At 39.9% G+C, this 15,202-nt stretch overlaps 1 protein-coding gene across 8 annotated transcripts in view; it reads right to left on the bottom strand.

Annotated features, from left to right (window-relative positions):
* Positions 1 to 15,202, bottom strand: part of MTCL1 (microtubule crosslinking factor 1) — a 104,434-nt gene that overhangs the window by 19,980 nt on the left and 69,252 nt on the right. For 5 of the 8 annotated variants that reach the window (XM_050324346.1, XM_050324310.1, XM_050324300.1 and 2 more), the window contains 4 exons: positions 13,785 to 13,907; positions 10,728 to 10,958; positions 8,895 to 9,083; positions 2,362 to 2,529 (listed from right to left, as the gene is read on the bottom strand). In XM_050324346.1, coding sequence (XP_050180303.1) covers positions 2,362 to 2,529; positions 8,895 to 9,083; positions 10,728 to 10,958; positions 13,785 to 13,907 — 711 coding nt within the window. The remainder of the gene's footprint in view (positions 1 to 2,361; positions 2,530 to 8,894; positions 9,084 to 10,727; positions 10,959 to 13,784; positions 13,908 to 15,202) is intronic. The other 3 variants (XM_050324290.1, XM_050324328.1, XM_050324337.1) reach the window with 2 other exon arrangements.

Genomic DNA, 15,202 nt, shown 5'->3' with positions numbered 1-15,202 from the left:
GTCTATGGAAAGCAGAACCATGCTTCTGGCAAGGAGAGAGTACTTCTGCCTGTTTTGACAAAACAGCTGAAACCGTGGAGGAAAGGTCATTTGGTGGTTCCTTAGCATGGAAGTTTAGATGTGACTTTCCTAAACCTGCTATGGGTGGCCAGATGCCTCTCCATGTGTACCTCAGCTTATATTCCCCTCAGCCACCCTGAAGCTGGACAAGTCTTCCAAACTTTTCTCAGTTTCCAGTTCCCATAATATGGGGATTTTTCACTTGCTCAGCTGGAGGCTGAGGATTACTGTGACTCTTTATTGCCTCAGCATTACCACAATTCCATTCTTTGGGAAAAATCTAATTATTTCTTATCTTAAAAACAATGCCTATGGATCCTTCTGCCAAATAAGATGTACATGCATTTCTGACAGACAAGATTTTATTTTTAATGATCTTTGCAGTGCTAAAGCACCAAAGCAGCAGGCAGCAGTACGCTGTCACTTCTGATATGCAGTGCTTTTATATCAAAAGCGTTTTCTTTCCTTTTTTATTTTCTTTCCTATACAGAGAGAGTTGAGGCATCAAAGAGCAAAACCATTGCTAGTGACTATTAACTATGAGTTGACTCTCTTGAAGAAAAGGCTCTTGTTAATTGACCTACTGCTTCATATAAGAGGTGGAAAACAGCCACAGTGAAGACAACAGTGGAGACTAGCCAGGCCTTGATCCTCTGTGGGCTTGTCAAGATGTTGGCAGCCCTATATGAAACCTGTGGCGGGAGGTGGGTTCATCACCACCAATCAACACAGCAAAATGGCATTATGAGAAGTCCTCCTACACACACAAACCTGACAGACTTGACTATTATTTGGTTAAAGCTGTGCTATCTTTTTGCTACTGCATTAGAGACTTGCTTTTACTGTGAAATAGAAATTGTGAGGAATTGGCTAAGGAAGACCATTTCATGTCTGAAATACTGACGAGTTTCATTCTTTTCATTTGCTTGGAATAATGTAAAAAGTGACACCCATAGCTCAGTAATTACCATATGTTATATATTATTACTAGTGGAGCAGTAGAGGTAGTAAAGAGCCTGGTAAAACCCCCAGAAGGAAGGGTTCAAATCTTTCTTCTCCCTGAGCTGTCCTGGTGCCAAACACCATCCAAAGCAGCAGCCTGGAGGTTTATCACCCATGCAAAGGCAAAGCACACAAGCTCTGAATTAGCAGTTCATGGTCAGACTTTCCCTAAGATTTTTTCTTTGTTGCCGTCTCGAGCTTAAGGTAAATCTATCACCGAGATATTTTGGGAGGAGCGAAAATGGGAACTGATTTTGTTTCCTTTCTCAAGTGATGTGTTGTTTGGAAATCTGAGTGCACTAAGAAGCAGCAGAACTGAGCATCTGAATCTGCTGAGAGGAGAGACTGCTAAAAATGAAAGCTTCTTCCTTCATTCCGGGAAAGCAGCCCTCAGTACCTGGGCAGGAAAAGCAGCACTCACATCTCAGCTCTGTGCGTCATAGTGAGCCTCTACATTTCAGTAAATCCTTCTAAATGTACCACCCTCCCAACAGTGAATATTTTTATTATATTTTCCTTCTGCTGAGAAGCTCTACAATTTTTCCCAAGATCTGAATGTACTAGTTCTCCCACCCCTCCCCTCATCAATGTGGAAAATAAGAGCTTTTATGCCATCAGCTTTGGAAATTAATTCTTGTGGTTTTTTTGCTGATTTGCTTTCATGCTGCTTCAGAAACAGTACATCTTCTGTGAACTGCCGTACATGACTCTGAAGCACCTGGCACCAGGTTTTATTGAAATACTTCTAACAGTATCCCAATGGCAAGTAGCTAGAGCTGTCTCTAGTTGAGGGGTACCATCCATCTCTAACCAGTAGCTTTGAATAGCTGGTTTAATATTAACATATTGATCTATCACTTCAGTATTATTAAATCCTTTTCTTTCCTATGCATTAAATATCGCAGCTGTTATGTGCCAAGGCACAAGTGACAAGATGATTGTTAGCATGCCAACATCAAGACATTTTTCTCTTCAATACATACGGGCCTCTCTGCTTGTCTCATTACCACAGCTGACACATTACCAGCCAACTCTTCTGAGAAAATACAGCAAGAGATTCAGTTCCTTTGTCCTCAGTGACATTACACAGTACCTACTACATGGGCACTTGTACTGGGACAACTGGAAATCCAAAAGGCAACTCAAGAGGCAAAGGTTTGCTCAGGCTTCTGGAGCAGGGAGCTTTCAGTCACCAGGGTAAAATGCATAAACATAGTCCCTTTCCTGTCTGTCACAGATTTCCTTCTTCATTAGGCACCTCAGCCATTTTTTACAGGTGTGGGGCAGGGGGGATGTTACCTGTTCGAGGCGGCACTTCAGTTCAGTCATTTCCACCTCCCAGGCTGCCTTGTGCATGGCATACTGCTGCTGGAGCCCCTGGCGCTCGCGCTCCTCGTCCCGCAGCTCCGAGCGGAAGTCATCCAGCAAACCCTTCAGAGCGTTCAGGAGCTTCCGATTTTCACTCGCCTGCCACAACAAAGCAAACAAAATGCTGTCATTGGGTGGCTTTAATCTCCAGTTTCATTTTCAGGAGGAAAAAGGAGTGTGTGTCCACTGCATAGAGGAGAAAGTGCCTGGGTTAACTTTTTACATGAGAAAACTAAGAATAGCAACGCCTTCTCTGTCTCCAAGCAGCTCAGGGAAGTGGTTGAGTCACCATCCCTGAAGGTATTTAAAAGATGTGTGGGTGTGACACTTTGGGACACGGTTTAGTGGGCAGTGTTGGGTTTAGGGTTGGACTCCATAATCTTAAGGGTCTTTTCCAACATAAATGGTTCTATGATTCTTTGATTCTGCGATTCTAGTTCTTGTTAGCCCTGGTCCTGATGCTCCATGAAAGTCAAAGATACTTCAGTCACCCTGAAAAAAGCACTAAGCATCTTTCTAGACTGAGGACATCAATAATAACTTCTTTTTTAATACTGTAAATGAAAGCTAAAGTGTCATTCCTGAGGGTTTTTGGGTAGCTAGATGTCTCATACATGCGGTCATTGCTCAGTATCAAATCCCAAGTATTTGTAAACTACACATAAAGAAAAGGCATTAATTTTCAGTGCTTCTGTATTATCAGATAAAATTCTTTTGGGAAATGAAATGAAGTTTTGAGCTGAGTATCTCTGCTAAGGTGTTTCATTAGTCTGCCCTTCATATTTCTGCTCCACCCCAGGGAGTTGCACCCAGGTTAGCTTTGCAGCAGCACCCTTTTTGGTACCAAAGGCACAAATGCCAGGAAGGCCACTTTTCTTCTTGTAGATGGGATCAAAGAATAAACTCCCATCCATGTCTTGTTGAGAGTTTCATGGTCATAATGAAAATGTTGTCTGTGCTCTTGTGCTAGCCAGATGCCAAGAATGGAGTTAAATTAGAAATCTAGCCCAATGGTGACATCATGTATACTTATTCAAATATCTATTTTTTTTTTTCTTAGTTTTGGCATTTGCTTTCTGTACATTCTCTGAAGACTTGCAAAACCCGCCATTTTTATGTTAAATATCAAAAAAATGTTTTCTGCATCTTCATTCTAGATGAGTAAAAGAAAAGGTTCCCCACCGCTTCTTGCAGTCATTGAATCAGAAAACAAAAATATATAACATGATTTATTTATCCAAAATTCAAATCAAATATTCCCAAAGAGCCTCTCAAAGACCAGAGGAGTAGCCAGAGATTGTATCTGAGAAGTTATTCCAAATAGAAAATACTTTCAAGAAAATTATACATGATTAGCAACACAGCATGAGCAGGAAAGCGGGAAAGTTTACTCAACAAATTCATCATTTAATCACCTGATTCTCATAAATGTGTTAACTTCCCTGGGAAGGTTTAACTCAAATTAGTTGTCTCGATTCTTGCATGATAGTCTAATTGGTTTTATTTTTTATTTGTTTTCCCAGGTAAAGGCTTCCTGCAATTCCTCTTATCTGGTGTTTCACAAAGTAACTACATGGGGAAATTCTTTGAAGACAAGTCAAGTAAACAGACGTATGCATAGATCTAAATAATTTTCTTGTGCTTTTTCCAATGACAGTACTTACAAAATTTTAGGTAGGCAACTAAGATGATTTCATATGCTCATCAGATTTTTGGCATCACTGAGCCCACCTCACCCACTTTTGTAATCACTAATCATACATACCACAGTGCCTTTTTCTTTATAAAATAAACAAATGTGGCCTACTATTTCCAATGTATTTGATGCAGCAGCAAAAATATTCTAGATGTGGAGAAACAACTGCAGGTGCTCACTGACTGACCTATAATCTGTTTGGGCTAATGAAATGTGATGGTGTACAACATAGGGTTTTGTAAGAAACGCACCCACAGAAGCAGAATTAATTCCATTAACATTTAATGCCAATTAGCAATTTCCTACTATACAGCAGCAGTATCCATCATGCATATGAGATCACCTACTATTCAATATGCAATGAGATTTTATGTTTCCATCATGAATCATGAATTTTCGTTCTAATACCTAATTAAAGCTAAATTCTCCAAACATCTCAAGCCCCTTGTGTAATAATCAGAATAAGAACTCCTTTGAAGATTTGCCCTTAGTGTCACAACAGGAGCTGCTGTGCATTGAACACATCAAAATCTGGTCTCATCCTCTTTGAAAACCCCGACCCCAAATGTTTATGAAGAATTTTCATCCAAGAGCCATGTTCTTTGTTTTCTGGTGTGCTGCATAAACCTTTCTCTGGCAAAACAGTCTAAAGGCTCCACGAGGGAAACAAGGTAGAAGAAAAATAAAAACCAAATGACACTAAGGCAAGTTACATTTCTCATTCCTTTTCACACATTTGATAATTTTAGAGTCCTACAAAATTTGCTTTAAAAAGAAAGGAGTACTGGACTAGTACATAAAGGAACCAAATGAGCCTCATTGCAGGTTTGTAGCCTACTGGGATGAGGGCATGTCTTATTTCTAGAGGCATTACATCAATGTCACTGTTATGAGACAAGTACCCCAGGTGCTCCCAGGCTTGCTGGGATTTTAAGTACCTTGCCAATACAAATCCAATTTTGGTTACATACTTTTTATTCCTGTGGAGAAGTCTCTTTTGCACAACTTTGTATTTACAGTCTGAAGTTGGAGAGGCCTGTGAGATTATTTTTTTCTGTTTTGCCAAACTGGAGTGGTTTCGGAGAAGAGATAAAGTACTTTTAAGAGAATATGCTCTGAAATACAAGATTAACATCTACACATGCTTTAGATTTCTGTTGGCAAAACTGCCAAACAGCTTCTGCATAAGAATAAGTCCTGTAAATACACAACAAATATTGTTATAGTCTTCCCCTTCCTTTCAGGCGTGGTGTACAGCAGAAGAAATTTGGCATGTCTGTGATTCCCTGGACAGTCTCCCATGAAAGGAGATGGCTCTTTAGTACCTTAACAGTTTCCAAAATTTTAAGCCTGGAGAAATCTGACTGATTCACAACTGATCTAAGTCAAGAGAATTACAAAAGCTTCACAAAAGTTTAAAGTCTTGTTGTATTCACAGCTCTGAGCTGTCAACAAGCCAAAACATCGGGTAGTAAGTTGTAATTAAATTCCAGGACTTTGCAGTATTGACTAAGCTGAGTCAATCACAGAAATGGGAGTCTCTCAGCTCTACAAAAGTTTTGGACCAGAGTAATTGCTTGCAGCTTGGTTCTGCTTTTAATCACAATTATTTTTTCTCTGAGAATTTCACTTGAGTATTTCGCTTAAGAATTTAGCCACAGCCTGGTATTACAAGCAGTTTAATAGAAAATAATTGAAAATACAAGGTCAGGAGCCCAAACAGCAAATGATAACTGTGTATCTTCTCTGTCCAATCACAGATCTGGGGAAAAGGGATGCTGGATCTTGGTGCAACTCATTTTAGTGTATTTAGGGTTTAATGATTATTCCTTTGGGCTTTTCTCTTAGCTAACCTTTGAAAACAAACATTGTATGATCACAAAGAGGGATTGGGGATTTTCTTGACAGTCCTCCCAGCAACAACACTACTGTATTGGTTTTTAATGCTTTTTCCACTGGACAACAGATGTGTAAACTTTTTTATTCTTACTCCCCTGATCTTACACCATGCAACAGGCATCTCATCCTTTCTACTCAACTGAACCAAAGCTCGTCCTTTTTCCACAGGCTGTTCTCCCTGATCTCTTACTGTACACACGGCAACACTGACTTACAGCAAGCCCTCCTCTGCTGTGCCACCAGCCCAACTTACCTGTTGATCTCCTGCCCATGACCAGACTTCCAGCTTGGCTCTTAACCTTACCAGCTCCTTGCCTGACCCCTTCTGCTGTTTGCCCCAGCTACCAGCCAAGGGACAATGTCACGAAGAGAAAGATGAATTAACCCTTCTCAGAGACCCCATCTACTCTGTCTCTCATCAGCTAATCTTTTTTCTCACCTTTCCACTCTGCCATGCCTTCATCCCTCCACACACTGGCCACGTAAAAATCCCAGACAAGTTAGATGTGTGCTTTCCATCCAGTTGAGTATCTCAAATCATAATAATATAAAATTAAAGGTTACTTATTGAAATTAAGGCCTCCAGGCTTATAATTTTTCTCATAACAATTCCATTTTCCAGTCAGGGTAAGAAAGTCAGCAGCAAGAGGGCTGGCTGAAAATATAAGTCATTAAATATTAAAATTAAATGTTAAAAATAAATGTGGGTAACCTCAAGTTACCATAAGCCCTTTCTTTTTTCTGACCTAGTTATCTCAGCCACTCCTAGACTATCTCAAAATTTAATTCCTGGTGTGAAATAAGTGCTGATGTATTTCATCTTGGAGCTTGTCAGACAGAACCAGTAACTTTGGGTTCTCCTGGGCAGGTGCAAACCTTGGAGACTTTCAGCTGCACCACTCACTACAAATTTCCAGTATAAACAGTGTTTTATTTCCAGCTGTGGCCCTAAGGAACCTGCAGAAGATCCCCAAAACTGTGGGTGTTTTTCAGCACAGCAATGCTTGTTAGAAGATGTACTTGAGTGAGCAGGCAAAACAAGAAATAGTGTTTAAAATGAGAAATATTTAGCAAACTCACTCACTCTTGCAGTGCTGAAATAACATTTTCTCCTGGTTGGAAAACAAGAAGTGTATTTTACCTTCACAAGTTCATTTGTATATCATGCACTATTCACTATCATGAGGGGTACTGAGATATGGTCTGTTCCTATGGGTCATTCCTTTAAGCAAGATTAGCTGGAACTGCAGCACTGTATGTAAAAACAAATTATAAGCAATCTATTGCCCATTTCTGCTACCTTAATTGAGATTAATGCCTAAGCAATGATTAATTCAAAGAGGACATAATTAATTTTAATATTCTTGGTCATTTTAAGAGATCTATATGGAAAGTTAGTACATGACAGAGTCTGTAAAGAGATAGCATTTTGGTTTATACTTATTTTACTAATTCTAGATTAAATCAGTCTACAGATGGAATGCAGTTAAACAATATGTTTCAAGAGCATCTCTTCCATGGCCTTCTACAGCCTTTACCAAACAAGAGCTTGCTGAGAGGAAGACATTGATCGGATCCATGTGACCAGCAAGATAGAACCTTTCCAAATGCCAAACTGATCAAATGAATACTAACTTGGTAGCACACTTCACAGAAAATAATAGCTAGAGAATGGAGTTTCCAGCTAGCATGATGAAAAAGGAAAATATATACATTTAAAAAAAAATTTTTAAAATAGAATATGAAGCAGCATAAAGATCACAGATCTATACTGTTTTTATTCAAATAAAAATTCTAACTGAAATTACATCTTAAACTACAGAGATGGGTTGCAAAACAGCCTGTGCATCTCCCAGCCTGCCTAACCTTATTATAGGATAGAGACTGCTACAACAGATAGTTGCCTGCTACAACATACAGAAAATAAACAAACTGATCATACATAATCATGAGAGCCTGGGGAATTCAAGGCGAAGAACTGAAATGCAAAGACACACACAATCCCCGGGTCCTGCAGCAACTCCAGCAAAGTACTGGGGTCATGGAGAGTGCATATTTGGCTGAGAGCTGTCACTGTGGAGCAGGCTCCCAAGTCAAGGGCCCAAATAGAGATGGGACACAAGGCATAAAGATTCAAGACTTTTTTTTCTTTGAATTTGTGTTTTACATAGAATTCTTGCTCCATTCTATTTATTATTGCAAATAATTCTGTGTAACAGGATGCTTTCATATGAACAGCTTCCATTTCAAAAATATAAGAATTATATTTGAATATTTGCTATTAGTATTGTTAGGACTGCTAGTATATTAAATGCACAAAGGAAAAAGCTGGGATATATGGCAGTGCTCTGACACACAGTCAGGGCACAGGAGATGTCAGGGAAAAGTTATTTTCTTTCAGGCTTTTAAAACCAAGCCCAATGACAGGAAGGAACTTTTACATTGTTTTCCCATCATCTCTAAGGGAAACATTAAATGCATGTGATAGTTTCTTAAATTATTTAAAGGAAATAAAATCATATCTTCTTGCTAAAAGCTTGACAGTAGAATACAATAGATGTGTTCAGACAAGAGGAGCATGTAAATTCTGCAAACCATCACATACTGATAGATGTTTCTGGGCAAACAGCCATAAGAGGAAATAAGATTTTTCACTGATAGCATCTGCCAACAGAACAGTAACCACGTGGCTTCTGATTAAATTTAAATATCAATATAATGGATGAAATCCACTGTAATTGCTATGTAGCTAGAAGTATTTTTACAAGTATGATTTTAGGAGATGTAACACAGCAGCACAGAAAAATGAACTCCATTGGAAAATCCACAGTATCCATTCCCAGGGCAAGACATATAAATGGTGTATTACCTGCTTCTGCTGCTGCAGTAATTCTGCAGTCTGCAGCTGTGGTCCATGATCAGTGCTCTCCATGGTGGGACGCTGGGAGAAATCTGTCAGTGGAAACACAACATCTTCTTCCTCCTCCTGTCGCTCTGCATCATTCACCTTCTGCTCAGACTGAATGCCAAAGTCTGGAAGGGCCTCAGGGTGCTCAATCTAACATGCAAGAGAGGGGACACATGAACATTCTTTTGCCATTTACCTTTGGGGACATAAATCTGCTGAAGGGCAAAGGGAAGGGACTCTTTTGCCGTGCATCTCCATGGTGGGATATATTGACTTCAACTCTGTAAGCTACAGAGTTAATCTTTGGGTGATACGATCAAAGAAATGATCTTTGGGTGATTTATGACGTTGCATATGTGAACACAGCACTGTGCAGGCCTGCTAAATAGGAGATCTATGCAGCTGAGAGGATGTGTGTTACGTAGCATGATGGATATAATCCATCACACATTAGAAAAACTATACAAGACATTGGTGTATTGTCTGATGAAGATTCAGAGATCAGGGAGTATCCAAATCTATCACTTTATTTTCTGTAGTGTGTTAGCAAAACACCACTCCAACAATGACTAGAGCTGGACTGACTATAAATTTACCAGTCAAAAAATCCAGACAGTCAAAAAATGAAAGCTATTTTGGTATTAGAAGCTGAGTTAGTTTACACAGAAGCAAGTTAGTACTGCTGAAGTAGAAGCTAAACAGCTTTTAAATAACTACTCATCTCCTTTTTTTCTGACTCATGTTAACAGCATATGAATGTAAAGATGTTCATCCACCCTTAACTAAGAATACAAAATACTAGAGCATTCAACTTAAGCATACTCCTACCAGACCTGAAAGGTTACTTGTACTGCCAAATGCAGCAAACACTGAAAAACAGTAGGCACAAAAGGATCAGAGATACTGAGAAAAATTTAGTTGCTTAGCAAAAGGTTTCAGAATTGTGTGAACCTGCAAAACAGATCTATTGTTCTCAAGAATTTTGTATAAAATGTCATAATGGGCAAACACTTTAAAGAACTTTTTTTCCTTTGGGTAAGATTTTCAAATCAAATGGTAATTCTGGGTGTGCAACTCGACACATTTGAGGAGCACCTTTCTTCACAGTGCATGTTGGCAGGCAATCACACCCTTGCTAAGGCATGTCAGCTTGGGGATTCCAGGTTGTTATGTACTTCTGAAATTCCTAAACTTGATTTAGTCTGTACTTGGAAAATTACCGTGATGACGACTGGTGTACTGCTGCTGACAGTGATAGACGTACGTATGAAGAAGAGGAACAAATAAGAATGATTTATTCTAAGTCCCCGCAAGAAGCTGCATAATTCTCCTGCCAACACGAAAACAGAGCTTCCCTCCATCTGTATTGATGAAGGCTTTGTAAGGAACACCCTGTGCACATGATGAGAGAAACAACAGCACTCAACCCATCTAAATAGATTTGACTCCCTCAGCTTGCTAATGTGTTTTTTTCTTTCAAAAAGTTACTCAGGAGTCGTATCTTTGAGATCCAATTGAATTTTCATTTACTATGAGAGAGTTTTTCAGGGACATGTTTGTACTAGTTAAAGGTTTCGATTTAAAGATGGGTGATCTGTAACATATCACGCAGAATATATTCTAGCACAAGCCACCTTAAGAAAAGATTTGTGTTTAATTGGAATCCCCTTTCAATCTATGGGCAATTATGAAGTTGCTGATGCCACTTCATATTTTAAGTCTACACATAAAGAAGGGTTATCCCAGTACTCCACTGGTTGTAGCTCATTTGGGTTATTCAGGTGGGACGGTTACCTCTAATGTGTCCTCCCCTTCCTCCTCCATCCGCTTGCCTCGCCGCCAGTGTTTCAGCAGCCACTTCAGTTTGACATACAACAGAAAGGTGTCCTGCTTGAAATGCCTGAGTTCTTGCTGCAGTAGACTTTTCTCCTGACCCCAGGTCTTCTCTTCCAGTTTGTTCTGCAAAGTCAAGCTCTGCACTTCCAAGTCTTTCCTCCGCAGGGTCTGCATATGCTCCTCCTCCAGCTTTAATGGAATGACAGACACCATGTCAATGGGGTGGTGTCCCAGGGCAGTCTCCAGGACTTGTACTTCGTTGGATGAGACAAACTGAAATCTCTGATTTTTATCAGTAGTGAGTAACTACTGAGTTTGGTTCAGTAAGTTCCTCAGCATTTAGGACTGCTGAGAAAATTAGAGGATAACGCATGATAAACTTTGCCTAGATAACCATATGCAAATAACCTGCTGTGGAACTGGATATTTACTTTAAAGATGCACAATAGCTCTGATGGTGGTTAAACAGTTTATAGCACTCATATTTTCCTCCCTCTCTTGATTGTACCTCTGCAGTAGGTTCTCAGTATAGCCACCACCCCACACTGCAGCACATACCATACCTACTAAATACATTTGCAGCCATTCATTGGAGGTGGAACCACAGCTGCCTTTCAGACAACCTGAAATACTGTGTTGCCTCTTCCCTCTCAGCCACAGACTTGTCCTTTCCTCCGTGGCTACATGTCCCTCTCCTTCTAGAAGGGCAACACTTCTGAAGGAATCACATCCCATATCTCTCCTACAACTATTGGCCCTTCACTTCTCACAATTCATGCTTGAAGGCATCTGAATGATACTGTAGTAAACAGTTTCTCATTCTGACATTACTGTGTCTTGGGCACACACAGAACTGAAGAGATAGGAATAGGTTGCAACTCAGCATTCAACATGTCTCAGCTTCAGTACTAGAAACACCAAGAGAAGCTCTTTCTTTAGAGGACACATATAATTACATCTGTTTCAATGCAAGGCCACCTCAAACATTACTCTTTAAATGTGACTTCTCCATCAATATTTCAAAATCAAACCATGGCATGACCTGCACACAACAATACTTGTACAAGTTAGTTGTACAGCATCTCGTGTTCTGCATGGATGAGATAGTGTTTCCACTTCAACCAAGCTGTGGTTCACATTAATGAAGAAAAGGCAGATGGAAAATGAGTGCAGAGCCGCTGCTTACAGATGTCAGTTTCCACTATTTTCCATTCTGCAGAACAACAGCCTCTCCCTTTCCTGACCAGCTCCATAGATGAAATCTATGAAAGCCACAGTACACTAATGACCACAACAGTTCAAACCATCGGAACACACCCTTGCAGCAAAGAGTGTTCACATAGGAATAAAGAATACTTCAGGAACAAGGACTCCCTAGCAATAAAAACTGATAGGAAATACATGTTTGATTTTCATGGCAACATTCAGATGCTTCTGACAGAGGTTACTAGTCCATACTAGACAGTTTACTACGGCCTTGCCTGTCATTTAAATGATCTGCTCCTGCATAATGCAAATTTTTAGCATCTATGCTAAGATGCCTTAAAAAGTTCCTGATTAAATTAAAATTATTTACAGTAGTTGCTGACTTAACTGTGTATCAAATGAAGCTTAAAAGCAGCTTGGAACAAGATTAGCTATAATGGCCCAAAAAAACATACAGGCAACTCCTAATAACACTCGGAGACTGTACACTCCCAGCATACATTAATTAGATGTCATTAAACACTCCTAAAAATGAAATAGTAAAAAAGGGCTGATTTTAAATTTAATTTTTACAGGAAGAAACAAATAGATTTGATGCTGATGCAAGTTCTTCCTCCCAATGAAGTTATGGTTAAATAGAGCAAAGATCTGATTCATTTCCACCAGAAATCCTGGTAGGTGATAAAAAAGGAACACTATCAACAGGATGGGCATAATCTGGAAAAAAAAATGAAGAATCCAGAAGACGCCTTTATTCTTCTATTTCTGCTAGCTGTCAACAGGAACAGCTAGCTTTGATTTTGCTGCATTTTTCATTGTTTTTACAAGCTGTAAAATCTAAGTCCCTGTGGTCGCAAATTCTTGCAAAGACTCTAGTGGAGGCAAATTCATGGAGGCAAATTCATTATGCTTTTTCAATGGATAGCAGTTGCAAAAAAAAAAACAACTTTAGGAGGTAGGCATAGCTGCCAAAAAGCTTCCATGGCCAAGGCAACTAGGAAGGAAATCAATTAACTGGTTGCCTTCAAAAGCTTCCAGTGGAAAGCTCCAGTGGAGATACCTTGGAAATTAAAGCTACTTATGAAAAAATGGAGAGATACCACTTGGGCACAAAGAGATTAGTTGGCACAAGGAAAAATGTTTTACACTACGCAACAATTATGCTGAGTTTAATCTATGAAGTAAATTTAAAAAGAAAACTTCAGTTAACAGCCAAACAGCCTGCCAAAATTAGCGACAGATTTTTTTCACCCCAGGAGCTAGAGATCACAAAACAATTGACTAATCTGTTCCAGCCTTCAAAAGAGCAGGGGGAGCCCATGTAACAAAATACGATTTATCCACCAGCTATTAACAAGAAGGTTGGAGGGTACTGAGAAATACAAGAAAGTCCTGATCTGTGTCTCAGTTATGTGTGCGTAACAACTCCTCTGACTCTGGAGAAGTGTTGGATTTTCTCTGGGCTAGGAGGAGTCAGAATAGGGCACAGTGCCAAACTGCACTCCTAGAGATCAAAAGCACCCTTCTCCCCAGCTCATGGAGAGCTGAAGGGGCTGATATAATTCTTCATGCAGTATTTCATGTCTCTACCATGACTTCTTCCACACAGGGAAGAAAGCAGAGAAGCCAGATTCACAGTGGCAAAATAGGCTTGAGTTTACATTTCCTCAAATTCCAGATTCTTCATTTACTGGGATGAGGTCAAACAGGCACAGCCATCAGGACACACATTCCCAAGCCCTGACAAACAAGGTCCACATCACACATCATGGTCATGCGTCTCTCCCAGCAGGTGGGTTTTGTATTTACCTGGATGATCCTTTCAGTAAACTTTTCTTGCTCCTCTCGGTGAAGTCTTGTCTCCTGCTCAAGTTGAGCCTGAAGCTCCTGTATCGATACATTCTGTACAGGTAAAACAGGGGAATCCCTGAGCTGATCAGCAGGACAAAGGGATAGGTTTAGCAGAAAATGTGTCTCCGTGGTGTAAGAAAAAGGAAAAAAGAAAAGAACTGCAGGACAGACATCTGCACAACTCACGGTTATCAATAGTTAAAACCAAAGCACAGTGTGCAAATAAACAGCAATGCCCTGAATATGTGTGGGAATTTCCTGCGTGGCTTCTTCTGAAGGCTAAAGCTGGGATGCTGGTGTTACATACTGGATATTCCCTTCAGGCCTCTGCTCTGGATTTACACTCGAATAGCTGAGACAGTGCACCATCAACGATGTTTGCCAGATGAACTCCTATTTACGGGATTACCTATATTTGGTGGTGCATTTCTTTATGACAATCAAAGCTGTAAAATTTTAACATCTCTGCAAAAGATTAATCTAATGTACATATATTGAACCTAATTATTCATTTGCAACACTTCTGATTGGGTAGTTAGTGGGATAACATTTATTAAACCAATGAAGTATAAAAGGTCCCTTTCTTCAGATACAAGACAGCTCTCTGCACAAGTTGACTTCATTCTGTGATTTCTACTCTAAGTAATTATTACACAAATCTAACTGTGATAAGCTGTGTGAGCCTGAGATCTGGCCAAAACGTTTAAGTATTCCCACTTTCAGGTCCAATACTATTTTAATCTTAATACTTTCAATGTTATGTTCTCATTAAGTTTGACATCCCATCCACTCTACTCCTGAAAGTTACTTAGAAATAAAGACCCGAGAAGGCAGAGTCAAATGTCATTATTTATACTAGGTTAGTCAACCCTATGGTACTTTTATTTCTAATCAGAACTTTCTATGCCCTTCACTTTGTGTCTCTGACATTGGAGCTAAAACTGATTTATCTGTACCAAAGTGATGCTTAGCTAGATGCCATCCTCTTCATGCGTGTGGCCACAGAAAACACTACAGCGCCAAATACCTAATTCCTAGAGTAAAGGCATATTTAAAGAAGGGATTGCTTCAGGCGTCAAAGCGTAATCCCAAATTCAGCTGGACGATGTCCAGTGCGTTTCAACCTCAGCAGCTGCGAGGACATAATAAGGTCGTGAGACTGCTCTCAGTTGTGTTGCCGTTTCCCCTCTGGCATCAGCCCTGGTACCCATCTCCTCTCCAGGCACTGCTTCCACTTTCCAAGAGCAAAACCAGCAGCTGCTGCTGTTCAGGCCACGGCAGCCCTGGATGGTACACTTTTGGTTATTCAAACTATATTTATCCCTGAAACATACACCCCTCTCTTCTCCTCTAGGGAAAAAGGAAATAAGGCAAAT

This window comes from Myiozetetes cayanensis, unplaced genomic scaffold (assembly GCF_022539395.1).
Source record: "Myiozetetes cayanensis isolate MyiCay16 unplaced genomic scaffold, myiCay2020 scf1, whole genome shotgun sequence".
Classification (NCBI taxonomy): Eukaryota; Metazoa; Chordata; class Aves; order Passeriformes; family Tyrannidae; genus Myiozetetes; species Myiozetetes cayanensis.
The sequence above is the reverse complement of the archived record's forward strand: the minus strand, read 5'-3'. Positions and strand labels throughout refer to the sequence as shown.